The sequence below is a fragment of the Globicephala melas genome, chromosome 1 (assembly GCF_963455315.2).
Source record: "Globicephala melas chromosome 1, mGloMel1.2, whole genome shotgun sequence".
Lineage (NCBI taxonomy): Eukaryota > Metazoa > Chordata > Mammalia > Artiodactyla > Delphinidae > Globicephala > Globicephala melas.
Genome location: NC_083314.1, coordinates 48667759 through 48688025, shown reverse-complemented (window position 1 = coordinate 48688025; position 20267 = coordinate 48667759). Strand labels below are relative to the sequence as shown.

The window sequence follows — 20267 nt, the reverse complement described above, 5'->3', positions numbered from 1 at the left end:
CATCCCAGGCCCTCCCTCTGCCTCTCCTCAGTCCTGCCTTGCCTCTGCTTTTCCTTGTGGCACGTTGAGCTCCTGTTGATCAGGGAACTTCTACTGTCTCTGCCCAGGGTTCCAGAGAGGAAGCAGGCACACTTACAGTATTATTGCTCTAACAGCTTCTAACTAGTATAGGCTCCTAGTCTCTTCCCCTGCTCTCTAGAGCCTGTTCTCAATACCAGCCAAGTAGGATAGTATCATAGCTCTGCTTAAGACCCTCTGATGCTTCCCATTTCACTCAGAGCAAAAACAAAGTCCCTCCATGTTACCTCTCTCAGTTTATCTCTTGCTGTATTCCTGCTCTAGCCACACTGGTCTCCTTCCTGCTCCTGGAGTGTTCTAGGCCTGCTCCCTCTTTAGGGCCTTTGCACTGCCTTTTCTGTCTTTTCAGAGATCTGAATTGCTCACTCTTTTCCTTCCTTCAAGTTTGCTCAAATGTCACCTCTCCCAGAAGGCCTACCCTGACCAGGCTATTTAAATTGCAGCCCACCCCAACTCTCCCCACCCTGCACATGGCCGTCTCTTACCTAAGGTACAGTTCCCAGCTTAAATAAATATCCTGTCCTCCAAGCAGCCTCCCTGACTCCCCACTGCCCTCAGTGGACTCCCAAAGCATGTTATTCTTTTTCTCATGTAAGCACTTATCATAGTGTTGTGTCAGAATCTATTTACTGGTCTGTTTTTATCCCTGATGCCTAGCCCAATGTTTGGCACGTACTAGGTGCTCATTATACATGTGTGGAAGAAATAAATGATTGGATGGATGAATGAATGACTCAGTTCATTAAAAAAAAAAAAAAAGATTGTTGCAATAACTAGAAGGCTCGTAAAGCCTTCAGCATGGTGCCTGGCTCAAAAAGAGGGAATTTATAATTTGTATGATAAGGGAGGGCTTCTTGCCATGGAACTTCTGTATTGTCTAGAATTCAGCTAGTCCCAGAGAAAATGGCACTGATTTTTATACCGGAGAACTGTATAAAAATATCAGACTAAAATGTTTGGAAAATGTGCATTGGATGGAAGGGGCAGTGCCACGTTTCTACAGCATCAAGTCTTTCTTACACACGACTAGCAGAGGCCCCTCTTCTTGCCTCACCTCCTGTTATCACTGATTGGCTGTCATGCAGCCCAGCTCCCTGCAACACTGGCACCTTAGAATGTGCTAATGTATTTAAGTGATTTTCATTTTGCCTCTAAGAGCCTGCTGCTGGGGGAACTCAAGTTTAAGGTGGGAAAAAGAGGTAGAAGAAAGGCAGGATAGACTATCTTGGAGCATGTATCTGATGCCTAGATGGTCCAGCCTTTCTGCTGCTTCCCAATTTTGTATAATTATATTTTTTCCAGTATAGGTAACTATATGAGATGTTTCTTATACATAATTTTTCAAGTAAAAAAAAATCTTTTTTTTCAGACCAGTTTTAATTTTTGGATTGAAAAGTAAGGTTGCCATAATCATAGTGGATTTTTTTGGACAAAATTATGGTGAAGACAGGAATTTGGCAACAGCCAAAGGGCAGTATAAGGACCCTGGCAGCCGGAGGATGGGGTTATAAGGTGGCAAGAGAGAGCCTAGGGACCAGGAAAGGAGGTGGAAAGGTCCCAAGACTCATTTTGTCCATTTTTTCCTTGTTTCATCCCAGAGCAGAGCTGTTACTTGATTTTTGTCAGGTGATGACACGATCACAACTGATGACTCACTCCCTCTTTTCCGCACCTCTGGGCAGTCCCAGAGCCTGCTCCGTGATGATCCTGCCTGGTGCTGCCTGGGGAGGCCTGGGACATTTCTGCCAAGAGTGTGCTCTGCCCCCGTGCCATGCTGTGCTTGTTTAGAAAGTGCCACTGCCCATAGCTCTGCTTCTTCTGCACAGTCCTGTGTAGACATAGAGCCAGACCCGGGTGAGGGGCCAGGGAGAATCTGGCACAAACGTGCATGAACTTAACAACCCACTACACATACATGTACATGCAGTCACCGAAACATGCAGATGGCCTGGGGATAGGACCATTTGAGGTCTGCTCCACTTGCAAAGTACAGCTTCCCAGAGGGACACTGGGGGAGGAATCTGATATTGAAGTCCAGATTCAGTGTTCACTAGTGATGTGACCTTGGGTGAGTTTCCATTATTAAATGAGAATAGTAATAATTCTTACCTTATAGGGCGGGTAATAAACATGCATTTCTGGCTCTGCATAAGTGTTCAATAAGTGAAAGTTATTGTCATAAAACATTATTACTGTTGTATTATTACTGTCATTAGAGCCAGGGCAATGCAGTGGATGACGGCAGGGCATTTGCAGTCAGTCAGACATGTGTTAGAGGCCGTACCATTTAATGACTATGTAACCCTAACCTTACGGTATTACGTAACCCTTTGAAGTCTCAGTTTTCTCACAAAAATTAAATGAAATCTTAAAGGATCTATTGCATGAATGGCCCTTAATACAGTATCTAGCATAAGATAAAATAAAATAAATAAATAAAATAAAAATCCAATAAATATTAACCATTGTCTTTATTGATGATTATAATGATGACAGTGTCTGCTAGGACCACTAAATATTTTTATACTACACTTAATTGCAATAAGTCCTTTCCATGTAATTCAGTTCCCTTTCCCACCTAAAACTTACTGCTTGCTCAGTTGAATTTAACTTTATTCAGTTTAAGTTGAGTCATTTCCCCATTATACCAGGGAATCTTAGAATTAGAATCTCACTCTCAAGAATTTTATGCACGACTGAAGTCCCAGTGTCTATGTATAAAAGATAAACTACAACCAGAAAACATGTAGAGGAGCATGAGGTGACTTTCGCCCTGCTGTGACCAAAACAATTCAGTGGTCTTGCAGGCTCGTGGAACAGTTAACATCTTATCATTGTACGGGTGGTTACGGGGCTTCTACAGTTAGTAAGCTTTAGGATGCAAGTGACAGAAAATCTAACTCAGCTGCATGGGCTGCAGCCATCAGGCAGGAGCTGTGATGCCTCATCTTGCTAGTGGCCTAGAGGTGGATGGCTTCCAGGCTGACAGAATCTGGTGACTCCATTCCTGTGGCCTGCCCTCCTCCATGTGGCAGCTTTGTCCTCAGGTTGGCAGTGAGGTGGTGGCGGCAGTTCCATGGTTCACATCTGTGTAGGACACTGTCCAGAGGCAATTCCCTTAAAAGCTTTCCTTAAAAGCTGGGAGAATTCTCTCCATAGCCCCAGTAACCTTGTCTTCTTCCTTCATTGGCCTTAAGTGAGTCACGTGCCTTACCCTTAACTAGTCACTGGCAAAGGGTTAGGGTTACCTTGACTGGCATAGACTAACTAGAACCCACCCTGGTGCTGGAGCCCATTGCCCAGGTTGAATAGAGACTGCATGAGGGTGGGGCATGGAAGGATCTGGAAGATTAACCGTAATGCCCACTACAGTTTTTCTTTTTAGCTTGTTGCCGGTGTGCAGGCACTTTCAGCGTGGCTGTAATTGTTGGTCTAATCTCACAAGTGCCCTGTGTCCTAGTGCACAGCTCCAGGGGCCACCAGTCTGAGCTGCACACCTGGTTTTGCCGACATTGTGCATTGTGTGTGTGTGTTGAGCATAAAATCCTTCACGTCATGTTATCCCTGGAAATGCAAATTTTGTTCTCAGTGAATTCTTTGGCTTAAAAAACAAGTTAATTATAATATCATTATTAATAATTACGTGGCAAAATATACAGTAAGTGACCGGAAGGAAAAAAGCATAAATGAACAGTGCAGAGAGTGCAGAGATGAAGGTGGGATGAAGGAAAGTGTCAAAGCTCTCAGAGGCCAGATACGCTTGGAAGGCATCAGTTCATCCTTCTGTTTCCGTCAGCGCCTAAGCATCCAGCTCAGAAGCCATGACTTTGCACTTGCTGGCAGGCTTCACTGTCACTTCCCATGTGTCTGACCACAGCTGAGTGGGTGGCCGGACAAAGGCTGGGTTCTGAGACAGGTCTGACATCGGGGGGCCTGACCCCTGGGAGGGGCCAGCACTGGCAGACAGATGGGGCAGAGCTCAGCATCTGGAAGGGACAGCCACCACCACAGGGGCTCACAGCGGGCCAAGATGCAAGGCCTTGAGGGCTGTAGGCCTGTCCTTCTTCCTGGGGCCACACTGTGGAAGCCTTGAACGCAGACTCGGGGCTCTGCGCTTATCTCTCTGGGTGGGTGGTGATTCAGACCGGCTCTCTCAGTGCAAACCATGCTCCCTGCTTAAATCTGCAGAGTGAGGGGCTGCTCCTGGGCTAGTGCCTCTGAGAGCCTGTAACGGAATTGGAATCCTGCTCAGAGAAGAGATGCCGTTTGGCTGCACAAATAGTGCTGACTCCCACCCCAAACTCTGCTGTGGCAGTAACTTACTCCACTTTACAAGACAGCTTCCAGGCAAATCAGCTCAAGTCGCCTTGGTCTCTGTGGGCAGGAGGGATATTATTAGGCGCTAGTTGGAGACCCACAGTGCTCCTGGAATTGACACTTGACAAGTATTTGACGGAAACAAGGGTACTGGAGTTTTTGCAGCACTTTGGATTCAGCTGTCCAAGCCTGATGCTGCAGTGGTTTGGCCACATATCTTTCAGGGAATACGTGTGGTCTCCTGGAAGCCCCCCAGCCCTTCTCTATCCCAGGCTAGACAACTGTGGCATCTCAACTCTGTTTCTGCAAGTCCAAGGGGTTGTGGCATTTGCTTTCTTTCCAGCTGTCATCATAACTGACTCCTTCCAGATCCTATCCAAAGAACAGTATTCTGTCCTTAGATTTCTACTTCCCTTAAAATCTTCAGAAAACGTATGCATTCCTTTTTAGCTTTGTCTGTCTGTTTACGTCTGGGTGCCTTAGGGAAGTAGAAGGAGTGACAGAAGTAACAAACCCTGGAAAAGTCACACATGCTCAAGGAATTTCAAGATACTCCTGTGGAAGTAATTTTTGGTCTACATTCCAAAGTAGTTGTGTTTAAAAAAAAAAGTAAGAAAAAAAAAAGTGCCTGTACCGGGCCTCACCCCTTGCGTTTCTTTCTGGATTCTTTCTGTGGTACCGTAAAGAATTTTCAGTGCCTTTATCACTCCCCAACACATAGTAGGTGCTCAATAAATGTTTGTTGAATGAATCTATAGGCATTTCTGCACAGGGGTGTATTAAGTCTCCCCTCCCATGTTAAAGCATCTCCCTTCCCTTCTCCAAGTCAGGCAGGTCCTGTAGAGATTGTAAGCAGTTCTTAAAGCAGAACAGTAAAGGCGAATATTCAAGCAGATTGGAAAGTTGCAAGCAAAAGCCCCTTAAACCCACTCCTACCCACTCAAATGTAGTTGTAAGGATCTCTGCAGAAGCCGGATCTTTAAGGGGACTAATTTACCACAATAGCAAAATTATGGTATGGGAAATTGCGGAGTGTCTTTCTTTCTCCCTACGTTCCTTCCCTCCTCTCCCCGCACCCCCGTTCCTTCCTTTTATAAATGTTTATTGAATGCTTACAGCGCTGGGTGCTAGGGATACAGCGGTGGATAAAGTCGTTGTGGCCTCTGCCTTTATGTAGCTTGAAGGCCAGCGTGTGTGTGAGGGGGGTGGTCATTCATCAAAGGACTGTAAAGATAGATGTGTCTGTGCTATTAGCCTGCTGCATAATTGATTAGGACCCACCAACACTCGGCACTGTTGAGGTCTTGTTTTTGGAATCATCAGGATCCTTTGGTGAATTGATTGTCACACCACTTAGGGTTTCTCCTTTTCCTTTTGTGTAAAATATATCTGTTTATCTCTCTCTGTGCACATTACGATGTGGCTAATTTTCAGCAATTGATTAATACTTCATTGGATTGGCCAGTATTCCATGTATTTCACATATTTGTGAGCATTTGCATTTCGATTCGCTTGTGTGGTTATATCACGATGCAAGTAGCAATAGTGTGACGCAGACGATCAATACTGTTTTCTCCTCCCTGTCCTTGGCACTCAGGTAGACAGCATTTCTGCTGTTCTTCGGCTGAGGAGGGCCAGGAGACAGTTCTGGCTAATGCAAGAGGGGAGAAGTGCTATCCATCGCTTCCAGGTCTGGCCTCAAGACCTTTCGCAATGTCCCCCAAGTGCTTTTTCTTTTTCTTTTTCTTTGTCTCCAGGCTGGAGAGAAAAAGTCTAGTGGAGGACTCTGAGGCTCTAGGCTCAGGTGTTAGCTGCCTGTTTTTGTAAATAAAGTTTTATTGAAACAGCCACATTCATTTGCCTATGTCTCATCTATGGCTGCTTTTACACTACAAAGGCAGCAGTGAGTATCCGCAGCTGAAACTCACGACCTGCCAAGCCTAAAATATTTACTTTCCAGCCCTTTAATAAAAAAATGCCATCCTTAGGGGATGACAGAGCCCCTGAATGAAATAAATCTGGGTCCCAGAATGACATCATGGAGCAGAGTCCCTCTTTTTCATCTTCTAGGCCAACTTGCATTATTAGACTATGACATGAGAGAGAAAGAAACCTTTACTGTATTACACCACAGACATTTTGGCGTTGTTACTAGCATTACTTACTCTAATAAAATGTCATTTGCATAATAAAAAATGAGAGCTAACATTTATTGGGCGTTTCTACCAGGTACTGTTCTACGTGTTTATATATTCAGTTCCCAAAACAACCTTATGAAGTATCTACTCTTAGTGACGTTTTAAAAATGAGGAAATGAAAGACTATGTCATTTGCCCAGGAATTCATTTGGTCAGAGGGGAGCTGGGATTCATACGCAGGCAGCTTGGTTTCAGCATGCTGACTCCTAGACTCTCTTCTTCGCTCCATATTTACATAATTCCCATCTCCAAGTTCTTTCCCAGGGGCTATCTTATTTGATTCTCACCACAGACTTCTGTAAGACAGGTTATATTATTATCCATGACAATATATTATATAATTATAGAAAATATTTATTATTAACTGTTGTATAATGTAACATAAATTATATAATGATTATTATTATCATTGTTTGGGAGAGGAAACTGACCTAGAAAGCTTGCTTGACTCGCAAATGGCAGAACTATACCCCGAGCCCCGAGCTGCTGACACCAAATCGAGGCTCTTTTGCCTCCTTCAGTGCAGCAGACGTAGCGATCACTCCATGTTTGAAGTCGTGTGTTTTCCTTGGGTCTTGGTTTCCGTTCAAAATGCACCAGCTGTCAAATGCTGTTGGACATTAGCCCATCCTTGAACAGTCACCATAACAACACAGACATATGGAGAGGGATGTGGGAGGGGCAAAAACTGACGCCAGTGGAGGGGAGAATGGAGTTTTGCAGGGAGTGTGGGTGGGTCAAGGAACTCATCTTGGATGTTTTTTGGTCCCTTCACTTCATGATGTAGATTGAAAATGGGTGAAAGGAACACTGTCCTACCTACGGGGCCTTTTAACCTCCTAATTCATTACTTCTTACCAACTCAGCACAACCTCTCAGGACTATAGGCTGCTTTTAGGACACTGTTTCTCAAGACGTGATTCCTGGGGGTGAAGGGGATAGAGTGGTGCTTATTAAAATTGCAGATTCCTGAGCCCACCCAAGACCTATTGCATGAGAATCTCTGGAGGGAGGTCCCAGGAATCTTCTGTTGTAAAACCAGCAATGGAGATGATTCTGAGGTTCACTAAAGCCTGAGAACCACAGCCTTGGGAGGTTACAGCAAATGAACTAACCCAGCTTTTACTCCTCCTTTGTAGTCAGGTAGCAGGCTGGCTCAGATAAGAATCCCTAGATGAATATTTATCTCTATACCAGGAATGTTCCTCTCTGAGCAGGTGGGTGAAGAGGAAGAGTAGAGTTATTCCTTGCCTTTTCTTTCACTGGGCAGGAAGCCCATTAATTGTGTCAGTTCTCTTCTGTAGAGCATCATTTTTAGACAAGAACTCAGAACGGTATCTCAATTGTGTAGTATCTTATATTGAAAAGTGTTCTCCTCTTGGGATTGTTCATTTCTTACAGTTGGGATGGGGACCTTTCTGTCCTCTTCCTGCCCAGGGCAGACAAAGGGCACAGGGCTGGGATATGTCAGGTCCAGCTCAGGCACATATGTGTGCCCACCACTCACCTTTTACTGCCTATCAGTCCCATTTCTGTTCACCATCTCCCAACCCATGCTGCTTGGTGGTGTATTCCATGGTGATTTCTTCCTCCTTGCTGAACTCAAAACTTTCAGGGTATAAAGGCAGTACATTCATAAGAACATTGTGACCTTGTTGACTTCCTAGTGTATCCATTTCTCAGAAGGTGGCTGGAAGATGCACGTGTTCTGGAAGAATTAGAAAGTGAGGGGTGAGAGTGGGATGGGCATGAACCCAGTGAGAGGAAGATGCATGTCTTCAACATGGCAGACTCACCTGCTGGGCTTGAGAGCCAAGGGGATGCCTGGGCCATTATTACTAAAGCAATCAAAAATAGATGAATAAAATTAAAACTCTTGATAGGATATAAAGGGAAAGATGGTGCAAAGGACATAATGTTCCTTTGTGGAGGAAGATCTCGACTTCGGCTCTGAGGGGAGAGAGGGGAGAAGGTTTCAGAGGCAGGCCGGAGTGTGATTACTGGCTCTAGCATCTTTGGCAGTGCAGGGTACTTGGGGTAGGGGTGGAAAGGAGAGCCCTTACCCTGCTACCCCATGTGGCCTGGCAAGCAAAGGAAGAGTTTTTAATGGAGCTGCTGGATTGCAAATGTGTCACTAAGCCCTCTTCCTCCTCAGGACCCCTATAATTTAAGATCCCGTCCCCTGTGCATTAGCCAAAAAAAAGCAACAAAGAAAAAGAAGAGAGGTAAGTGGAATGCAACGTTAGGGGAATAAGACAGGTGCCCTCGGGGCTTTCATGAGCTCATTCTTAGGTCAGTATCTCAGAGCAGCGGGACCTGTTTTCCTTCCCTAGGGACTCGGACTGGGGCCCACAGGACAGCAACTTTGCCCTCAGGAAGCTTCTTACTTGGTGTGTCCACCCTTCATTCTGTTTTGTGGATCTCCATCCTCTCTTTTTGCCTGCTTCTCTGTAGAACCTGCTCCTATGGGCACAGACTGAGTGACAATGATGGTGTCCAAGAGGTGCACTTGAAAGGGCAAAGTTTACAAGTCAAGTTTTATCAGAACACAGTAAAACATTGATTTACACATTGTCTGGTTGCTTTCAGGCTACAACAGCAGAATCTGAGTATTTGCAACAAAGATTGCATAGCCTGCGAAGTCTAAAATATTTACTATCTGGTCCTTTACAAACAAAATTTGCCTGTCCCTCTAGATCTAGAGATTTCTCACTGGCTTTAAGTGCTTAGCCCTGAAGTGACGTGCATACTCCACTCACAACTCACTGGGCAGCACGGTCACTTGACCCTGCTCAACCCTAGGGGGCCGGAAGTGCATCCTATTATGTGCCCAGGAAGGGGATAACCAGACTCTTGGGCCAACAGTACCAATGACCACCACAGCAATCTACTATGTGTTGAACTCAGTACTAGGGGCTGGATATAGAAAGATAAGACAAAATCCCTGATCTCAAGGAACTCAAGGAATGCCAGAATTGGGGGGTTGGGGGAAATCTAAGTATAGAGTAGATTCAAATGTCCTTCCCTGGAAGATGTAGACTCTGTCTTGTCTAAATTGCCTGAGATGAAAGATGTTTTCTCAGCTTGATGATAGCCAGACCTGGGGACTGGCCAGCTTGGCAGGCAGTGGGAGCGACAGATTCCCCTGATGAACATTTATATCAATAATAGAAGGGTTGTTTAACAGGAATTCTTAAAGGAAAGATGAGATAATTTCATGTTTTGATATTTGTAAAATTGATTCAGTTGAAGCGGGAGCGCTGTGGTGCATATTATTGCTGCTGTAATTTTGGCAAAGATGTGATTCAACTTGGCAGAGCGTCTGGGAAGGGGAAATCCAGGAAGGAGGGAGAGGGTGGGCCAGGAAGCGTAGACAAGGAGCCAGGTCCTGGTGGCCTGGTGGGAGCCGGGAGGGTGGCCCAGGAGCCTCTGCCATAGGGCGACATGAGGAAGAGGAGGCTGCAGGCCGCAGAACCCGAGACTGCTTGGGTTTCTGGCGGTGCTGAAGCTTGCGGAGCGAGTGGGAGCAGCCCGGGAGGGGTGCGTGCGTGTGTGTGGTGGAGGAGAGACATTTAAACATTGTAGGAATGAAGGATAAATTTAAAATCCATCAAGCAGAGTTGAGACAGAATGACAACGTGAGGAACATGAATCACTCTTTCTAGGGACCCACCCAACTGCGTGCAGGGTTGGAAATTATTTTCTCCTTCTCTCCTCCCTACCAAGCTTATCCTGGACCCTTTACCTCCCCTGGCCCTGTCCTCTTGACCCAGCTTGGTGACTGAGTATCTAGCGCCGACCAGCACATTCCCAGGGCCTCCAGCCCAGTATTCCCAAGATGTTTGCTGGTAGGGCTGGGACGACCAGTCCAGGTGCTAGAAATGCGGGAGGAGACAAGTAAAGAAGTTATCTCCCACCCTCTCTCCAGGGAGGTCAGAGTCTATTTAATGTTCGCGTCAGGCTTGATCACCTACGCGCCAAGATCATCCTTCCTTTTTTCTTTTCTATCTGCTTCCTTAGTGTGATGAGGAGGGGCCTGGAGAGGCATCTAGGGATTCTGCTTCGTGGGGTAGAAGCAGTGTGATCAATACGGTGGAAAAACTATGAGCTAAATTTGAAACCTGAGCCCCCTTCCAGCTCTGACTTTTATTGCTAAGTGTGACCCTGGGCAAGACTGTCTACCTCTTTGGACCTCAGTTCCCTCACCTGTAAAATGATATGGCTCAACCATTAAGATTCCTGCCCATTTTAATATTCTTTGTTTTTGTGACTTGCGATTTGATAGGCAGTCCAGACTGGGGAAGGTGGGGCGGGGTCTGGAGGGCAGCATTCTGGGAAGATGCCTCCCCTGGGGGCCCAGCATAGCCCTCAGTTCGCAGTGGGTGCTCACTAAGCCCTGTACCAGTGATTTGGACGCCAGGGCTCCTCCCAGCGTCTAGAGCAAATGGTACTTCTTGGAGCCGAGGGGGCATGTGTGTGCCACTTGTGTCACTAGGGGCGTGGTTTGGAACATGGATGGGGTGTGGTTTGGAACTAGGGGCGTGGTTTGGAACATGGATGGGAGGAGGCTGGGAATTCAGGTGTTGGGCTCTTGGCTGGGAGGGAGACAGTCGGTAGAGATCTGGAAAAGGTGCTCAGTTCAGGTTCTCTCAAGTCAGGACTGGCCCCCAGACCTCAGACTTGCTATGGGAACTCTTTCTGAATCCTTCAGTTTCCCTAAATCCTCTCTGCGCATGCTCTCCCCTTTGCCTGTAATCCTCTCCCTTTCCTCGCCGGGCAAGCTCTGCGTAAACCCAGACTGAGGGTCCCTTCCTACACAAAGCCTTCAGGAGGGGACTGGGGGGCCCCTCCTATGCGCTCACATAGCAATCAATCCTAGCACATGGCGTTGTGTGGTCAAATTCACGTTCTTCCTCTTTCTCCCACAAGGAGGATGTGGACTACATCCAGCTCATCTTGGCGTGCCCAGCGGCTGGCACGTGGTGAGCCCTCGGTTAATGTTGATTGAATGAGCGCATCTTTCAGCGGCAAATCCGGCCACATCCTCCTTGGCATGGAAGAGGAGAATGAGGCTCAAGGGAGCCCGCCGAGGCACCTGATTCCACACATGCTCCCCAGATCCTGCGCGAATGAGCATAAGGAAAGGAGGGAGGAGCCCATGTACGGGACCCAGTTCTCCCGAACAGCCTGCCTGTGGCAGTCCTGCGGGAGAGGGTGTGAGAGTTAGGGCAGCAGGTGGTGGGTAGGACTTCCCCAGGGGAGCTGGGGAGAGGGTTAGGGGCATTCTTTCACCACAACGGGCCAGGAGAGCCAGGTAGCTGTCGAGATAGGGGCTGAGAAGGACAGCCTTTGGCATTCTCCTCTCCTGATAGCAGCACCCTGAGACATTCATCACAGTTGCATACAGTTATGTCTTCAACGTCTGTCCTCTGCGCTAGACTGAAGTTCATGGGGGCACAAATCAAGTCTACGTTGTTTGACTGTAGACACCCAGCACCTGGCGCACAGCCTGGTCCACAGTGCATGCTCCTGAGTTCAACCATCATTTATTGAGTTCCTACTGTGTGCCAGTTTCTGGGCCAGGCTGGAAGCCTTGCCCTGGACGACAAAGTCATTAACCTCTTTCTCTTCTCTATCTCCCTCGTGCCCACCCCTCCCCTCCCCGCCCTCCCACCCCTTATCTCTCGCCCACCTCCCCGCGCAGAGCAATGTTCTGTGATGGTGCCCGACATGCGTGGACTGAGCCCCGGCCGCAGGCTGCTGGAGCCCGCCCTCTGCCCGGCTGCGGGCGGGAGCCCTGAGCCCGGGGCCGAGGGCCGCCGCCGCCACCGCCACGTCCTGGCCCTGCCCGAGGAGGAGGCATGGCGGCCCCAGCAGTGCGCCCTGCTCGAGGCCGAAGCCTCGGACGAGGCGGGCATGCTGCCGGCCTCCCCGCGCGCCTCCGCCGCCGGCTTCGACAACTTCTTCCCGGTGCAGGAGGGCGAGGGCCCAGGCTGGGAGGGCGGCTCCAGCCCCTTCCTCCCGGTGAGCCCCGAGGTGATGAAGCGGCGGCGCGGGGGTCTTATCGAGCAGCGCGACATCATCAAGGCCCACGAGGCGCACAAGATGCAGAGCACCCCGCAGGCGCGGCGCAAGGAGTGGGAGTGAGTACCCGGCGGGCGGGATGGGGGAGCACGGCGTCAGCCCGGCTGGTGGCCAGGGAGGAGCCGAGGGGGCGTGGGGACCGGGTTGGTGGTCCCGCGGGAAGGGATCTATCGCTGCTCCCGCCAAAGAGGGGCTTGACCCTCCGAGGTAGTTCCCTGAGGTCAGACCCGATTGATCTCACCGATCAGCCCTAGGCTGCGCGGAACCTCACTGAGGCTACAGCTGGTTCACTTGGAGCCCGCCCTCCCCATTCCCCCTCGAAGTACACCTAGTTTACTGAGAGCCTGGGCAGAAAGCACTGGGTTCTGATTCACACCCTGAGCTTCCCTGAGAAGAGGAGCTCTATAAACCATGGAGAATCCACCCAACTGGGAAGCATCTCTCTCGTTTTTCCCTCCGGAATTGCTGCTGTAACCCTCCTCTTTCTGGTGTCATTCTTGAGTGAATGATTACTTTTGGGGACAGGTCTTCAGTGGATAGAAGAGATTGACCAAGATTTCCCTCCCCCCCCACCCCTCCATGACTTTATTTCTGATCTTTTTGTGTAGAGCAAAAGGATCTGTGTTCTGTCCTGGGCTACCTTTACCCTGATTGATGCTTATTGGGGACTGGGAGTTTACTCCTAGGAGTCATGAAGTAGAGGAAGATAGTATTTCATTTAATTCTCAGTCACTCCACATTTACATCCCACCCAGGGACTTTGTCCTTCGGATGCCAGTGTTTATTCTGCATGTTTGCATGTCCTGTGATCTGTATGTCTTTCTCTCTCTTGCCTTAGACTGAGTTGTTAGATGTTAGACTAGCAACAGGTGTTTTTTGACGGTGCCGGTCATGGTGGAATTTTACCTACCTGCTTTTGGTGGACATCCTGTATGGTGCAAATGGGGGTAGATTAACTGATCTCTGGTGGTCTTTTCCTATGGTTGTTATAAGTTCGTTCATTCAGTGACATGTACCAGGCTCCTGGGATTCAGAGAGGAGTTGGGCACTCAGCACTCAACAGGCCTTCTCTCCTGTTAATCATCTTCCAGTGCTATTAGTTTTAAAAACCTTACATAGCTCTCTAAGTGCCAGCAACATTCTAAGCACCTTACCTGACTCATGTTACTTCTCATCATTACTATGAGGTAGGTACGATTATTGTCCACATTTAACCAACGAGACACAGGGGAGTTAAGTGACTTTCCCAAGGTCACTCTGATAGTTAACTGCATTGTTCATGTGGTTTGAGGTTCGTTAGTGATTTGTACCCTGGAAGTCTGGTTCTAGAATCCGTGCTTCTAACTCTGAAGGCACAGTGCCTTTTATTCTAGTTCTCGCAGTCCTCCTTATCTCAACCATCCATTGAGATGCCATGGCAAGAGCACTGGCTTGGGGGTTGAGAGACATGGGGCTAATTCCCAGGGTGACCTTATAGGTGGTAAGTCATCTCATCATGGCTTTGAAAAACAAGTAGGAGAAAGTAGATGACCATTTGAATACGGTACAACTCTTATGGTTGGTATTTCTTCGTATTCCAGAAGTCCTATATTTTTATGCACCTCTGTCTTGTCTTCTTAAGAGGATGCTGAACAGCTTGAGGGCAGAGACTGTCTTGCACATTCTTCATGTCGCTCAATGCCTGTCATACGACCTAACTCAAGAATTCCTACAACACTCACTGAAAACTTAGCTTCACCATGCCTAGCGATTTGTGAATAACTCTTAGGTCTTTCTCTAAGTTAAACGTTTGCTAGTTGGAGGATGGAGTGACTGTGGGGATGGTGGGAGACTGTGCTTTCATCAGGGCGGGTCCATGAGGAGGGGAGTCAGAGCAGACACACCAATGGCTTGAGGTCATGTCAACCTCTAAGACTAGCGGTAGAGGAGGAGCCCACAAAGGAGGTGAGAAGAAGTGGCTGGAGTGGTAGGAAGAAAGCCGGAGGGCACAGGGATAGAGAATCAAAAAGAAGGGTGTGTCAGAAGGAACACCATCTGTGTTGGATGTTGCTGGAAGGTCAAATAAAATGATGATGGAGAGGAATCACTGGGTTTTGGCAATATGGAGGTGACCTTAATGGGAACAATTTCAGTAGGGTGATGGGGCAAGGTTCTAGATGGAGTGGGTTGCGGAGAAAGTGGGAGTGACGTGGCCACACCCTCCCTGCTCCCAGCACTCACAGCCGTCACTGCAGTCTGTTGGGAGATCTCTGTGGTCAATACCACCAAGACCTTTTCCTCACCACAAACTCCCTCCCCACAAGGCTCTGTGCATGCCTTAGTCTGATCCCCTTCCTCCTCTCCCCAAATTCCCAAATTCCCTGATATCGCCCTGGCTAGGACTCATGTTCCATCATCAGCAAGAGCCTTCTCTGGACAGTCCCTTCACCTCCTCTTCTAAGTGGAACCTGCCTCTCTCCCAAGAATGCTACTTGACCTGCAGCCGCGTCACGTGATGGCTGTCTTCCCTCCCACACTGTCTTGTACCCTTGAGCCTGAAGGTGGGGTATGTGTCTCCTTGCTTCTCGCTGTTGCTTCCAGACCATTATTCCTCATACCTGTCCTGAAACGCCAGTTTGGAGCTCGTGGCATCAGACAGCACCACCTGCTGTTCCTTCCTGCTGCAGCCATGTACAGACGCCCAGACCACCCTCCTTCATGCCAGGAAGATTTCAGCTTTTGGTTTACTGCCTCTCTCCCCATCTCTTCTCCTGCCGGCAGTTCTTAGTTATTTCCATATCCACTTAGATAACTCTTCTTGTACCCTGGCCCCTTGGTTCCTTAACCTCTTCTCCCCGATGATTCTGCTCCAGGCTTCCAGCTGAGACCTCATCTCCTTGGCTAGCCTGGACCGTGTCGTAACTGCACTGCTCCACGGTCTCAGTTTCACTCATCCCACTGTCTGACCGTCACCTCCTTTCTGTCCAGTGCACTCCCTCTGGTGCTGCATTTCCAAGATTCTTTAATCTCACTGGCCTCCACAAGACGTTGATCCTATTACTTTGTCACTGCCCCCTCCCCAGCCGTATCCTCATTTCCCATCTTATCAAGTTAAACTCCATTGTAAGCACCAAAAATACTTTCCAGAGAAAAATGGTGACATTTCACTTGAGGTCTCCTCCTACTCTCTCAGCTCTTTCTCCTGCCACCTTCTAAGGTAGAGCCAGTCAGTAGCCGAGGGCCAGGATGCTGGATGACTCCCAAGTTGCTCAGCCCACTTCATGCTTCACCATCGTGGTGATCACTTCCTTGTTTTCACCCTCGACTTCCTTGCCCCTCTGGTGCTCCATTATACTGGTCTGGCAAAACTCCAGCCCTGCTTAAATCCCACCTGCCACCTCTTCTTCACCTGCACCTGGGCAGCTGAACATTGCTATAGCAAAACTCACAGCTGTGCTCATTGGTCTGGCTGTAAATTTGTGACCCCTACCTCAGGTCCACCCTTAGTCCTGCCCAGAAATCCCACTACTTTTCCTTTTTCATCCACCCTCACACTCTTTTAGAGATTAGTTCACACACTTTTCCCTTCATTCTCAAACCCCAACATCTCTTGCCAGCCTGTTCCTAGCTCATGACCACAATTGCTTTCCTACTTCACTGGGAAAATAGAAGCAGTCGAAGAGGTTTGTACGAGCTCTCACCGGCACTGACCACCTGCTGCACCTGGCCCCTGTTCCAGGCCATTCCTCCTGTTTCTGTGGACCAACCCCTCATCACACTCCATGTGGAGGTCTGGTGCCCATGTAGAGCATGATAAGCCTGTTTGTCTATTCGCTCTATCTCTAAATTTTCTCCTACAATTCCCTCTGGAACCCATTCCAATCAGGCTTTTGTCGCCCTCACTGCAGTGAATCGTCCTTTTTTGCCTTTCCTTTTTTTTCTTTTTTTCTTTTTAAAAAAAGGATTTACAAAGGAGCTGGAAAGATAGTGCATAGAGTTTCCATGAAAGAGTCTTCAGAAACCCATTGCATCAGTCCTCTGCTCAGAACCCTCTAGCGGCGCTCACCCCACAGAACAAACCCCAGTCCTTAGCATCGTCTACAAGGCTCTGCGTGACCTCCCTCCTCGACTTTGACCTTGACTTCTCTCCTGCAAAGATGCACAGGCGTCTTTGACTTCATCTCTGTATCTTTCCCCCACTCATCTGCTCCAGCTCTGCTGGCCTCAGGCCATTTCTTGAACCCACCTCACCGCAGGACCCTCGTCTTTGCTGTTCCCTCTGCCTGGAGTGCTCTTCCCCTCAGAGCACTCACCCCCCACTTCACTGAGGCCCCTGCTCAGAGAGACCTTCCTGACCCCTCTCTGTTGAGGTCTCTTTATTGTGCTTTATTTTTCATCATAGCCTGACTATCATTTTCCCAACACACACATACGTGCACATACAAGCACATAGAGATACATGCACAGACACAGACGCAGACACACACACACGTATTTTGTGTGTGTACATTTGTCTCCCTGCACTGAAATGTAAGCTTCTTGAAAGCAGGGACTTTGCTTATTTTCAGTGTATAGAATAATGTCCCATATGTAGTTGACTCGCAATAACTGTTTGTTGAATGAATGATGAAATAAACGCACTGAGGGGAATTGATACCTATTCCAATCAGCTAGCTTCCAGGGAAAGAGGTAACTGAGTTCTCTGGGTCAGCTGTGCAGTTGTGCAGGTTGCTGACTGCACAAGGCCCTCCAGTTGAACAATCAGCAGAGGAAGTGGGGAGTCTGTTCTCTGCCCTCCTTCAGGGCTGCTCAGGACCCCGTGTCTGTGGTGCACCTTGGGGAGATGGAGCCTTCTTCTCTCTTCTGTCTTCTGCCTTCTAGCTTTTCCGGACTTAACCTTTTATAGACAGGCTCCTCCTGGCAGTAGGACAGGGCAGCCTGGTCTTTCTGCAGAGCATGGATTTGCTGCAGTAGGAAATCAGGAAGGAGTCTGTCGGTGGCCCTGCCAGCTTCCTGCTCCTCCCTCCTCAGCTCCTCCTGCTCCTCAGCTCCAGCCCCTCCCTAGGCCCTGTCCACCGCCCACACAGCTGACAGCCTATGGCACACGCACACCACCCGCTTTACAGATCCTGCCTCCTTGGCGCTGACTCAGGACTCTGGTGCCGCACGAAGCAGACTAGAAACCAACCTGGGCTGTTTCCAGCATTTTTGCTTTTGCCTGGGGGAGCTAAATGCTGGGAGGGGGAGTTGGGAGGGTAGGAGGAGACTTCAAGGAAAGGGTCTCCGTTTTCCTGAAGACGGACTGTAGGTCATTTGGATGAAGCAGATTTTCTTGTGCGGAATGTTATTTCCCAAAGAACCTGTTAAAAGGTTTCCTTAGGCCCAATGTACTGGTTATGAGACCTTTTGTTTAACACTTAAGTTTTATAGCTCTAGCAAGTGGGCATGAAACCATGTTTTACTAATGCTGTAATATAATTCCCTCAAGCTTCCAAAATATTTTCATATATACTGTCTTATCTGACCCTCACTATGACCCTGTGGACCAGCTATTATTATTTCTAATTTACAGAAAGGAAAATGAGCTGCAAAGCTAGAGGTGGCGTTAGGTCAAAAAACCCAAGTCTTAATAACAGCGGCCGCTATCGATTGAGCACTGGCTACGTGCTAGACGCTTTGCATGTTATTTATTCTAATGGAAATCACAGGTACTATTATAAAGAATGGAAACATTTCATATGGGACTATTATTGCCTTTGGATTTGGAAGAAAGGAAAATATGTGTAACTTTAAAGTCTGCGTAGGTTGGTACAACTTACTCTATGAAGAGGGAAACAGTATTTCCATAATCATAGTACTTATCACGCTATATTGTAATTGCCTGTTTACATGTCTGTCTCTTCCACTAGACTGTAGAGCAGAGAAGTTTGTCTGAATCGCATTGTGTCTCCATCACTTAGCACAGTACCCGGCACGTAATAGACTCTTAATAGATATTTGCAAAATGAAAAAAAAAAAAAAAGAAAGATGTGATTTGACACACTAGGAAACTCAGGTTTGACGAGGTTACGTTAGTTGTCCAGAATCTCACAGCTAATGAGGATTCACACCAGGCCCTCTGATTCAACTCCTGTCTTATTCCACGGAGGTGTTCTGCCCACCTTAGTATCCCCTGCAGTGACTACACAGCCCGGGCAAGTGACAGGAACCCAATTCAAACTAGTGGGGTTGATTCTAAACTTGTACACTGTGGGACCTGGGGCTGATTGTAAGCTCTCTGCATTTTTAGAGTGGAGGAGAGTAATAATACTTGCCTTGCTGATCTGTTGTAAATTTTGGCCATATTTATTATATCACATATGCTGGTGTGGGTCCTCAACATGTTGGTGAGCCCCAGAGTTATTCTGGGCCTCGCCTCTGCCTACACAGTCTCCCTGGGTGACCTCAACCAGGTCCACATATATAGAGATGACTCCCGAATGGAGATTTCTTAAGAACTCTTGACTTTTGTAGCCCAGTGCTAGCCCCGCATCTCCACACTGGTGGTGGTCTAACCAGCATCGAGAACCTAACATGGCTGAAGCAGAACCCTTGACCCTCTACCGACCCCACCTGCCTCCTTGTTCCTGTAAATGGCATCGCATCTGTGCATTGCCCCAAGCCAAAGATTCTCAGGATCCTTTATTGCTGTCCTGCCCTTTTCTCCCGCTTCCAATCAGTTGGTAAGCCCTCTACCCACACATCTCCCAAACATATTCCAAGTCTGAGCACTTCTCCATCCCCATGGCTGCCAGTCTCTTCTGTACCACTGTCACTCGGACCACTGCAGTGGCCTCCCTGTTGGCCTCTCCCTCGTGTTGGCTTCTCTGTAATCAGGAATGTGTCTATTCACTCACCAGACAGGGATGTTTATAAAAGATGTAAATTTAGCCGTGATTCTGTGACATAACTTGCCCTTGTACTCAGAGTAAAATCTGAACTCCTTTCTCTGCCTCACGAATTCCCACACCACCTGGTCTTTGGGTGGCTTCTGGCCTCATCCCGACCACTCTCTCCCTTCCTCCCTATACTTTCGCCCACCTGCCTTCATTCAGGCCAGGCCCGTGCCGGCTTACGTCTCTGCCCTGGTTCCTCCCTCTGCCCAGAATGTTCTTTCTCCAGAACTTAACAGGATTGGTCCATTCTTGTCATTCTGACCTCAGCTAAAATGACACCTCCTCAGAGAGGTTGCCCTTCACCACATAGTCTAAACTAGACATCTGGTAACTCTGGGTCACATCACCCTACGCAGTTGACTGCCTCGCCCCGCAAGCGCCACGCAGCCTTGTCCCCTCCATAGTCACAGTGCTGGGAGCAACGCCTGACACCCAGGCTCTTAGTGAATATATGTGAGTGAATGAATGATTGCTCAATGAACAGTTGACATGGTTATAATCATGATCTCGATGCTCACTCGGCCTCTGACAGCCCCCAGACGCGTTATGGGGTCCGGGGAGCTCAGGGCTCTGAGTCTAGACCAGCGTCCGCCCTTGGGGTGTAAAGCCTCATGGGCCGTGAAAACCCAGGTTGGTTAAGTTGCAGGTCATCTGGGCACTATCCTCCTTCACACCT

The 20267-nt window shown here is 48.2% G+C and overlaps 1 protein-coding gene across 1 annotated transcript in view; it reads left to right on the top strand.

Annotated features, from left to right (window-relative positions):
• The first annotated feature begins 12608 nt into the window (after positions 1–12608).
• CACNA1E (calcium voltage-gated channel subunit alpha1 E) overlaps positions 12609–20267 on the top strand; it is a 363660-nt gene continuing 356001 nt past the window's right edge. The window contains exon 1 of the mRNA XM_060295653.1: positions 12609–12736. Coding sequence (XP_060151636.1) covers positions 12633–12736 — 104 coding nt within the window. The 5' untranslated portion in view covers positions 12609–12632. The remainder of the gene's footprint in view (positions 12737–20267) is intronic.